This window comes from Urocampus carinirostris, chromosome 8 (assembly GCF_059441175.1).
Source record: "Urocampus carinirostris isolate Australia breed hairy pipefish chromosome 8, RoL_Ucar_1.0, whole genome shotgun sequence".
NCBI lineage: Eukaryota > Metazoa > Chordata > Actinopteri > Syngnathiformes > Syngnathidae > Urocampus > Urocampus carinirostris.
In genome coordinates this window covers 17,611,472-17,623,267 of record NC_142356.1, presented here as the reverse complement: position 1 = coordinate 17,623,267, position 11,796 = coordinate 17,611,472, and the positions used below count along the sequence as shown (strand labels likewise).

The 11,796-nt window shown below is 39.4% G+C and overlaps 1 protein-coding gene across 1 annotated transcript in view; it reads right to left on the bottom strand.

The window, feature by feature from the left end:
* Positions 1 to 1,881: 1,881 nt before the first annotated feature.
* The window catches only part of abcg2d (ATP binding cassette subfamily G member 2 (JR blood group)), a 28,437-nt gene continuing 18,522 nt past the window's right edge, over positions 1,882 to 11,796 (bottom strand). Inside the window, exons 10-14 of the mRNA XM_088341812.1 lie at positions 10,886 to 11,007; positions 7,313 to 7,467; positions 7,144 to 7,233; positions 3,878 to 3,984; positions 1,882 to 2,102 (exon numbers count right to left, since the gene is read on the bottom strand). Of these exons, the coding sequence (XP_088197938.1) occupies positions 1,955 to 2,102; positions 3,878 to 3,984; positions 7,144 to 7,233; positions 7,313 to 7,467; positions 10,886 to 11,007 (622 nt within the window). The 3' untranslated portion in view covers positions 1,882 to 1,954. The remainder of the gene's footprint in view (positions 2,103 to 3,877; positions 3,985 to 7,143; positions 7,234 to 7,312; positions 7,468 to 10,885; positions 11,008 to 11,796) is intronic.

Genomic DNA, 11,796 nt, shown 5'->3' with positions numbered 1-11,796 from the left:
TTTTTGTCATTAATCATCCAAAAATATATTTAATGTCACGGTTGCCATGGCGTCAAATTGGCCCCGCCCATGTGGCGCCAGCTGCGGCTCGTTAACAGATTGGATTTCTGTCTATTTTAAGCTCAGTGCTCTCATTTTTCCTTTGTCAGCCCGTCAACGAACCTCTGCCCCGCAAGACGTGGGTTTCGACTCGGTCCTGTTCCTGTTGGTATTTCCTGTCCGGTATTGTTCACGTTTATTTTGACCCGTTTAATATCGGTTTCCAGTTTCGTTCCCATCTATTTTTGTCCTGTTTATTATTCTTTCCAATTTACGTTCCCGTTTAGTTTGTCCTGTTTATTTTCGATATCCTGATTCATTATCTATCCTGTCTGTCCCGTCCTGTCCGGTATTGACCCCATCTGTCCAATATCAACTCGGGCAATTGGAATTGATCTTGTCTGTCACTGTCTTCCTGTCTTTCCACGCCACGTCGACCAATGAGTATTCAAAAAATGGGACGTTTATATGATAGTTTATGTATTTTTGCTTCTTTTTTTAAATCTTTTTTGTCAATTAGGTTCTTTTTCACTACAAGGAGGCACTAGAAAAAGAATCATTGTACCTTATTTAAATCATCTAAATAACATTACAATTATCGGTTTTACTGATGCGCTACTATAATTGTCACGGTTGCCCATTGCCCTCACTTGGGTCCGCCAGTTTGGCGCCAGCTCCTGCTCATTGCCTGATTGGCTTCCCTCCTATTTAAACTCAGTGCTCTCATTCACTCCTTGTCAGTCCATCAACGAACTCTGCACTTGCAAGACTTGTATTTTGACCATGTCTTGTATCTTGCTCCAGTCTCCAGTATCTATCCTGCCTGTCTCGTCCTGTCCGATATCTTACTCCAGTATCCGGTATCGATCCTCGTCTGTCTCATCCTGTCCGGTATCTTAGTCCTGTCTCCAGTATCCGGTATCACTCTCGCTTGTCTCGTACTGTCCAGTATCTTGCTCCAGTCTCCAGCATCCGATATCGATCCAGTCTGTCCCGTTCTGTCCGGTATCTTGCTCCAGTATCCGGTATTGAGCCCGCCTGTCTCATCCTGTCCGGTATCTTGCTCCCGTCTCCAATATCCGGTATCGTTCCCGCTTGTATTGTCTCATCCTGTCTGATATCTTGCTCCAGTCTCCAGCATCCGGTATCAATCCCGTCTGTCTCGTTCTGTCCGGTATCTTGCTCCAGTCTTCAGTATCCGGTATTGATCCGGTCTGTCTCGACCTGTCCGGTATCTTGCTCCAGTATCCAGTATCGATCCCGTCTGTCTCGTCCTGTCCGGTATCTTGCTCCAGTCTCCGGTATCGATCCCGCCTGTCCCGTCCTGTCCGGTATCTTGCTCGTGTATCCGGTATCGATCTCGTCTTATCTTGTCCTGTCAGATATCCTGCTCTTGTATCCAGTGTCCGATATCAATCCCGTCCGTCCCGCCCTGTCCGGTATCTCCTCGTGTATCTGGTATCGATCCCGCCTGTCCTGTCCGGTTTCGATCTCTTCTGCCCAGCGATCGCCAAATCCCTGGCGTTTTTGTTCCCTCGCTTGACTGCCCCGTTCCCGTAAAATAAAGCTTGTGTGAAAACGTTACGCATCTGGATCCACCGTCTGTTCGGGTTCTGATAATTATGTCTGATGTCCACATTAAAAAAGGCACTGGTTTCATGCTGACATTGATTAGCAAATATACTCGTACACATTATTTCAAACAATAGTAAAAAGTAAGTAGACTGAGGAAGTAGAAGTATAATTCAAAATTTACTTTAACCTAAATAAAGAAAAATCTACCTAACTAACAAGTACAACAAAAACATGTATACTTTTCCAACAGATCTAATGTAAATACGCATAAATAAATGCTTAAGAATAAAACAGTTGTACAACTTCCTACGGAGTATCTTTGAGCTAATATGATATCGTTTTAACTGAACTTCTTAATGTAGCGAAGTTTCAGGTAGCAAATGATCAGGAAGGCAATTAGCATTACGGCTAACGCTAAGTGGTTCGACCAAAACCCCCACGTGTCATATGGAATCCCGAGATAGTCCAGATTCTGCTCTCCTGTGCATCTGCAACAATACAACAAAAAATGGGAAATGCTCATCAAGTATAATACAATGCTAATGCAAGCTTGTGTTAGCATGTGATATTTGTTATGCTTACTGTATACACAGGGCTGGCCTGAGCCTTCCTGGGGCCAAAATTTGATTTGGGGCCCCTTATTAATTGATCATTTACATACACACTATAAGTCATTTCATGTTCTCATCCAGGGATAGGCAACTTGTGGTCAGGGGCCGCATCGGGTCCAACATTTTTGGCCAATGGGCCGATCTTGGAAAAAGACCCAATTTTTAAATTTCGGAATAAATACACATGCAGACATTGACATGGTATACTTCTTTGGAACTAGATTAGTCTCATCAAGTTGGTTTTGAAACAATCACAATTAAAGCAAAATAATATATTTTAAGAAATTCATTTGCTATTTAGTTTTCAAGCGTTACAGTCGTTCTACTTTTTTAAAGTCGTTTTTTCGTGTTTCTGTCGTCGGATTTTTGTTGAAGATCAGTAGTTTTTTTGTAGTATTTCTGTAGTTTTATTTTAGTACTATTTCTGCAGCAGTTTTCTTGGTAGCTTCTCCATAGTAGTAAATTCTTAGTATTTTTGTTGGATTACCATCGTAGATTTTTTTGTTGTATGTTTGTAGTATTACAGTACTGTAATGATTTGGTTGTTTTTGTAGAAGTACCCAGTTATGTCATGATTACCAATGTGAATCACCTGAGCCCGCTCCTTTGGCACCAAATGCCTCGGACTCTGATTGGCTCCCTGTCCCTATTTAAACCCACTCCTGTCTGTTGCCTGTTGTCAGTCTGACTGCGAACCTCAGTTAACACTAGGCAAGCCTTTTTCGACCCTTACTCCCACCTGTTTTTTGCTCCCGTCTGTCCCCCGGCTTCGACCCGTTTTTGATCCTGACCACGTCTACTCTCCCGTTCCGGCTTTCGACCTCTTTTTGTCCCTGAACACGTTTTTGCTCTACTGACCCGTTTTTCCATTCCCGACACCGCCATCGCTCGCCACAGAAGATCCATTTCCGGGTTCAGGGCGACCTGCTTCCCACGTCCAGCGAACACCGGATCGTGAGCGCAACCCTTTCTCTTTCTTCCAATAAAACTTGTGAGAAACGCAAGCAAGTGGGTCCTGTCTCCGTTCTGGTCTTGACAAATTAGTAATTTTTTCATATTTTTGTACATTCTGTTGTATTTTGTAGTATTTCCATTGTAGAATTTTTGATGTATTTCTGAAGTAAAGTATTACTGTAGCTTTATTTTTGTTGTATTTCCATCGTAGAATTCTTGTGGTATCGCTCTAGTTGTACTTTTGCAGGATTTCTCTTGTAATACCTCTGTAGTAGTATTTCTGAAGTAATATTCTTCTGGTAGTGTCTTGTATTATAGTAATATGAAGTGGTATTTTTTAAGTATTTCTTTTGAAGTATTTTTGATGTATTTCCAAAGCAGTATTTTAGTCATATTTTTATATTTTTTTTGTCATATTTTGTTTATGTTTTTGTAAAATTACTGTAGTTGTGTTTTTGTAGTAATTCTGGGGTAACATTTCTATAGTATTTTTGTCATATTTCTATATTTGATAGATTTGATATTTAGTTTTGTAGTATTTCTGTAGAAGTTTTTGTTGTTGTAGACACACAAAAGTGACAATGGGGACAAAATAGGCTTCCAAAAAGTTAACCGTTCTTTGGGGCCCCCTAGTGGTCACGGGGCCCTAAGCAGCCACTTAGTTTGCTTATATAATACGACAAAGTGTTTCTACTCACATAACTCCAACGTCGTTTGGCAAGCTTTGGTTGAAGCTGGTCATGGAGGCTGAGGTGTTGATGTTCTGGCAGAATTTTAACCCCACAAACTCGTTTATCACCAGGGCCTAAAGGTACAAAAACTCAATGCCAGAAACTAAAAACCAATGGATGTTTTGGTAGACCAGTGACGTGCTGTACAGTTTGTGTCAGGTGAGGCACAGTGAGATTTAAGAATAAATGAACGTACTTCTTATTTGTCTGATTGGCAGAACAATAAAGCAATGTATAAACTGTAGCATAGGAATAAAAGTTAACTGTCTTATATTAAATGAGAAATGAAATGTATGCGCTGATCCATTTGAGTAAAAACATCAACAAAAAAGTCCCTGCAATGAGAAAAAGATGACTAGATGACTTACTATCGCCCTCTACCATGAGGCAAGAAAACTGCGTGCCTCACTCTATATCTGCAGACGCTCAGCACAGTTATACACTACGTGCAAATTGTATTAAAATATTCACAGTATAATGAGAAAATTCAGAGAAAAAATTACAAATACAGGAAAATTTCTGACACCAGAAAAAGTTAACTTAAAGTTTATGTAGTTTATGTAGGTATAACGTGAAAAGAAAGGTTGGTAAAAGCGGAAGTGGAAGCGGCAAAAAGGAAATCAAATGATGAATGTGTCAAAAAATAGGAGTGTTATGAGTGTACTGGAGGAAAGAGGTCGAAATATATGAATGAGTGGAGAGGTGTTGTAAAAGGATAGTGGGATGTTTAGACGTGTTCTAAGAGAAGGGCAGGGCACACGTATGATGCGGCAGGGGTAAACCAGTGAAAGCTGTCGGGCATTGCTGTTGTACAGAAGAGTGTGTTGTGTCGCTACTTTTTGTGTGTTTGTCTTGCTGTTGGTCACCTCTCTCGAGGGATATGACCAGGGTAGATAGGTAGATAGATAGATAGTTTATTTCCATATTTAGTTTTGAAATAGATTTTCAGACTTGCAGTGGCGTCATCGGGTTCCATATTGGTTCAGCTTTATTTACATACTGTACCTACCAACACAACCGCTTTATGCGTTAGACTAGTGCAGGGGTGTCAAACAGGCCAGATCAGGCCCCCTAAGGGATTGAATCCAGCCCGCGAGTCAACGCTCAGAGAAGCGCAAGAGAAAAACAAGCTGCAGGTTGAAATATGTCCACTTGATGTTGCCAAAGCCAGGTGCCTGTCACAAACGCTGTAATTGTATTTCTCTCTCTCTCTCTCTTTCTCTTTTTCTCTCTCTTTCTCTTTCTCTCTCTCTTCCTCTCTTTCCTTGTTACTCTTTGTCTTTTTCTCTCTGTGTCTTTTTCTCTCTGTGTCTTTTTACCTTCTTTTGCTCTCTCTTCCTTTCCCCTTCTCTCTTTATCCTCTTCTCTCTTTCTCTTTTCTCCCCTTCTCTCTTTCTATTTCTCTTTGGATTTCTTTCTTTCTCTTTCTTTCCCCTTCTCTCACCATTTTGACTTTATGTCTCTTTTGTTTCTCACGCTCTCTCTCTTTTCTCTCTCTCTCTCTTTCGCTCTTTATTTGTCATACCCTCTTTACTTTTCTCTCCCTATCTTTCTCTCTTTTTTTCTTTCTCTCTCATGCCCCCGAGAGAAGGTTTCTTCTATCTTGTGGCCCCCGAGTTAAAATGAGTTTGACACCCCTGGACTAGTGCTTATCTTCCTTTAAAAATAAATATTAAAAAACTGATTAAAAAAAAATCTAACGCTTTTAAGAATGTAAACAACTAATGTCTTGACTACTACTACGGCTGCTTTATTTTGAAGCAAGTCTTTGTCTTTTTAGTTTTTAAACGTGTGTTGTTTATTTTGAGGTTCTGGAGACGGATTGTGTTTTGCTTGTAAAAACAAAATGCATGATCAAATCTATCGCTTTTTAAATGTTGGCATTGATGTCACTGTATTTTGTTGTATGTTTTACTCTGTTTTGGAATGAAGTGGCACAAGGATGCTAGTCTTGCAGGGTTCGTACGGGTGCTTGAAATCCTTAAAAATGGTTGATTTTTAATTCATTTTTAAGGTCAGGAAAATTCATGAATATTAGGTGAAGTTGTTGAAAATACTTGAAATTATTTTTATTGCCATGTTTCCTGCGGGGTCTAATTTGATAAACCATGCTTTTCAATGAAATAAAATGTTAAAAGTGCTTAAAAATGATGCTGACGGTGGCTCCAGTCCTCTTTATCGCGTTACTTCCCCTTTCTGTCGCATCCAAGAGGACAGGTTTGTCATAATTTCCGTCTCTTTTCGAAAAGCAGCTCTTCGGCTTGGGTTCTCTGAGAGGAGCCAGTTCTTTATGCTCATGACACAACTCCTCAAGTTTTTTATTTTATTTTTTTATTTTTAATATGTTATAGATTACCAATAATAATAAAACATTTATGCACTAAATTTTAGTATTTTGCAAAACACGTGCAATATAAATTAAAACAGTCACAGATCTACAAAAGATTTTTTAAAAATTGATTTTTACATACTGAACGGATTTAGTTCGAACAAAAATACAAAATCCCTGAAAATGCAAAACAATAAAATATGAAAAAAAATACTACCTCTTTAATGTGATTAATGATAAAATGCCCCCCAAATAATTGATGTCTTTTTTAACCAATTTAGACACAGATCTTCTGGAAAACACACAAAAAAATCAAATAAAATAAATATGATAATTAAAACAAAAAGCAAAAGATCAGCCGCCTTAAAGATTGAAAGATTAAATGAACTCTGCTTCGGAGCAATTAATATCATTACAATGAGTCCAAATTTGCCTCATTTTTCTGCTTTTTATACATACAGTACTTTTCTTTTTTTGTCATTTGTATTTGACTCGATTATTACCCAATACCCATAGAGCCCTTTCCATGTTTGTAAACAGGAGTGATGTATTGAAGCTGCGTGTGCATTGTTAAAGCAGAATGGCAGAATTCATGTCAGTCTATAGCAGGTCATTGACACAAAAAGTTTGTAGATCATAGATAGGAACAGCTTAAAATAGTACAAAGTGTGCGCTAGCAGCAAGATAGCGACTTTATCTTAGTTATCAAAGTCAACAAAAAAAAAACGTTTTTAGGATCGGTGCTGGATTTCTTCCTTTGAAGGTACTAGAATAATGGGAGCAGAACACTGAAGTTAAAAGAGCCAAAATGATAACACTGGAAAAATAGATATCCATTTAAAATATGTTTTTGATTTCATACTTCCATGCCTCCCCTGACTGCACGCCACTGAGGTAGTCTTACTGCGAGGCCGTAACGTGGGATACTGAAATACTTGAACCAGGACAACCAGCCCATAATGCTTGGAAGGTTCACCAGAAAACCCGAGAAGATCTTAAAAAGAAACAACACATGTCCACACTCAAAAACAGTAAGCAGAATCCACATTCCAATGACTTGTTTTTTTTCTTACCATCATGAATATGATGGTAATGGTTATGTAGAGGTTAGCCATTGCCACTGTCGTCTGGTCTGCAGAGATGGCCATGGACATGGCGGTTGCAGTGTACGACACTAGCGCTATCGACAGCGTGAACAAGGCGAAGGCGGAGAAAGTGGCCTTCAGTCCTGGACCAGGATCAAAATTCAGAATGAGACTTAAGGTTAATTGACCTTAACATGGACCCCACATCATTTTATGTGGCCCCTGAGAGCTTAAAATGTCAGAGACTAAAAATAAACAGGTCAAAAGAGTAAACCTCCACTTAAACGACCCAACCTTGATCCAAAAAGCTTATGTAATTACAGACCTGTGTCAAACCTACCGTTTCTTTCTAAAGTACTTGAAAAAGTTGTGGCACAGTGACGGAACGATTTTATATCTGACAATCATATTTTTGAATTTATGCAATCAGGATTCAGGGCTAATCACTCTACTGAGACAGCCCTGGTTAAGGTAACCAATGATCTTATACGGGCAATGGACTCCGGCGCTTCATCACTATTGCTGCTGCTGAACCTTAGTGATGCCTTTGACACTGTGGACCATAACCTCTCAGTAGACCGGTTGGAAAAATGGATTGGTCTCTCAGGAACTGTCCTCTTATGGTTCAGATCCTACCTCTAAGATGTGATGCTTTGTGTTAAATGTGGTGATATGACATCTGATCCTGTGGTGTTCCGCTGGGTTCAGTACTTGACCCCCCTTTTTTTCAGCATTTACATGCTTCCATTGGGTGATATTATTCACAAGTAGAGTATTAATTTCCATTGCTATGCAGATGACACTCATGTTGAGGTTTTTGAGTTTTTCCTTGCCCTCATGTAGGTTTTAGATCAGGTGATGGTGTAATATTAGTCTGTAGTTTAAAATAATCAGTGGTCTGTGCAGCTCTTTGAGACTCCTTGTGATTAAGGGCGATACAAATAAACATGACTTGACTACTTTGAACCAAGACCACATTTCCCATAATGCCTGTCAACAACGATAACAGCAAAGTGACTGTATTTCTGATGTTGAAGTCAATGGATGTCAGTGGAATTAAAAAATAAACATGGCAAAAATGTCTAAAAGATTTTGTAATACAGTGATACTTCTACCTACGAAATGAATTCATTCCTGGGTAGTGCTCGTGCTCATATCTGAAACTAATTTCCCCGATACGTAAGAACTGAAAACCGAGTCATTTGTTCCCTGCCTCCCAAAAACATCTAAGTTAACCCTAAATATCGATAAAACACATTCAGATAGTAATTGAAGATAAAAATTCATTTATAAGATAAACACAATAATAATACAACAACTTTAAAGCCAAGATTTCTTGTGGTCACTGTTGGGCATATTACTTTTGAAAAGCAATAAATTATAGTGAGTTAGTAACTGAGAAAGTGGTTACCAGAGAAAGTAACTATTTAAGAAACTTATGGCATATAAATGTCACCATGAAACCAGAGGTTTTTAATGTCAATATTGAACATGAAATAAAAATGCATCAGTAAATCCGAATAAATAATTGCAATGTAATTCAAATGCTTTAAATAAGGGACGTGTGTATTTTTAGCACCTCCTGGTGGTAAAAAAAATAATTCATTAAAAGAACCATAATTGATTTAAATAATATGCAAAAATACATGAACCATCGTATAAACATGCATTTTCAAAATACTCGTAGGCTGAGAAATTTGTATTTGGTTTACATATGAAGAGCTTCACCTTGAGGGAGCTGACATGATTGTCCACCATTTTGCTTCGAAGGGGACCCGAAAAACCAAAACTTTCCGAAAGGCTTGGCAAAAAAATGAGAAGAAAAATGATGCGTTTTGGTGACTTTGAGTCCCTCTAGTTGTTTGTGCTTTATAGCACTCATTCTTGGTTGCACAACACAATACAGCAACAGCTAGTAGTCAAATCATACACACTGTCCCTTTAAAAGCACTTACCCTAGGTCAAATTTTTTTAGCTTGTTGTTTACTTTTTAAAACCCTAGTGTGTAAGTTGAAGCTATCAAAATTGATGACGCTACAAAACATAAACCTACATTAAAAGCATTGTTGTTTACATTTTAAAATCCTAGTATGGAAGTTGGACCACCAGATGACACTGTTTTGTCTAATGCGAACGAAAACCAGTTCATATGAGCACAGCGTGTCATAATTGCCCAATTTGGAACACCTGTGGCAGCTTGATTGGCGCCAACAGCCCGGACAATCGGGTTGGTGGCCACACCCTTCTTAAGCCCCCGACATCAGTTTAAACTTTGTCAGATCGTTGCAAGCTGTTGTGTTTCACTCAGTGAGCGTTCCCGTCCGACTTCGTCCATGTTAAAAACTGTTTCCTGCCTGATTCCCATTTTTCGACCCGTTTCTGGATCAGACTACGCCTGTTTTCCTGCCGCCTGCCTACGACTACTATTATGAACTCGACATCGCCTCTGATCTCCAGCCCTGGTCAAACGACGTGCCATTGCCGCCGGCCTTCTTCCGATACGGAAGTGTCACCCCCGCCTTGCTTGATCCCGCTCTCCGCCAGTCTCCGGATCAAGCAATTAAGCAAGCCTTACTCTCACTCTCTTTCAATAAAATCAGAGAAACGCATGCAATTGAGTCCTGTGTCTGTTCTGCTCAGTGACACAGCGTAGCAGAAAGATGCTAGACGAACATGCCGGAGACTTCCAGGTAGGGATTTCACTATGTAAATGAGATACAAATTTCTCGACCTACGTTTTTTTTTTTTTTTTTTTTTTTTTTTTTTTAATAAAAAAATTAACATTGGTTTGATCTATCATTCTATCCATCTATCTACCCTGGTCATATCCCTCGAGAGGGGTGACCGACAGCAAGACAAACACATACAAAAACAGAGAAAATAAAAAAAGGGAAAAAGGAGCAAAAAACACACACAACAATCTTTTGGACCATGGCCAACCCCAATGCCCAAACAAGTTAAGCACCTCGGCACCCAAGTTGGTCATGCTTTCCTCCCTCCAGATGAAATGGGACACAAGGACGCCATGTCACTCGGGTCAGGGTGACACGACACACTCTTATGTTCAACAGCAGGGCCCGACAGCTTTCACTGGTTTACCCCTGCTGCATCATACAGGTGCCCTGCCCATCCCTTTGAACACGTCCAAAAATCCTACTATCCTTTCACAACACCTCTCCACTCATTCCTATCTCCAACAAGAGCTCTAGCTTCCACTACATGTAGACTTCTTTCCTCCAGTGCACTCATAACACCATCCATCCACAGCAATCGCAGCCTTACTCTCTTATCCACACGCTTGCTCAGTTCCACTACTACTCCAGTTCTGTCTCTCACAATTTCATTTCTAAATCTTGTCACTCCTAACATACTCCTCAAACAATTCATCTCAAAAGCATTTACAAAAACATTTTTGCCTAGTATTGAAATTATTTTTTTTTTCTGATCAAAAGTTTATTGTCCTACTAGGAGGCACTAAATATTACACACTGTCCCTCTAAAACACCATTTATTTGAAAGTGTCCTTTGTTCACTGGAAATGGACTGTTGCTATGCTCTTACCGATCATAAAGTATGCGCAGCAGCTTAAAACGACAGAAAAGGTGGTGCGCATGGCCAAATCCGATAACACCTTTGACAGGAAGTAGACGGACACTCTGTAGTAGCTGTTGATGTACTCGTGTCTGCGACATAACCAGTCATAAGTCGCGTACAATAAACAATCCCCGTTGACACTTTGATTTCACAGAATTTGTCACAATTACAGTAAATTCCATAATACAAACTGCTACTTTCTTTACACAATCTTAATACTGCGGCTCACAATACGATGTGGCTTAAACGTTTTCAAAACAAAGCTTAAAGTGCTGTACTGACTAAAATTCAGAAGCCCATACAAGCACAACATTCTGTAGACATGCAGAGTCATGCTACTGATCTTAAGCTCTCCCATCCCTTGCGCATATGACAAAGTGACGGAGAAGTGACCAAGTATTGCTAATACTACATCAATAAAAAACACTATAGATCCAGAGATTGGTTACTAACTAAAGAGAGGTACGCATTAATTATCAGGCCAACAGCTATCTGACTAATAATAGCCCAATACAGTGGTCCCCAAACTTTTTACTGTGAAGGTTAGATTACTTTCCCCCATCTCTGATGAGAAGTTGGTGTCAGTTTGTAACAGGTCCGAGTTCTTAGGTTTCAGAACACTGGACCACCAGTAGTATAGATGACTTGTGAAAAGGCAGTAGATTTGATCTCATTATCACACTATTTTAGTCAGAGTGCCAGAGACAAATGTTAATTTCGTTGTGTGTTTCACATTTTATAATGACAATAAATTCTGTTCTATTCTAAGATTCCAGATCCTCATTGACATAAACTGGCAATTATTTTTTCTTTGCAGCCCCAGTGTACAGTGTTAATGAAGGAAGTTCAAAACAGGATATAACATATAGGATATCATA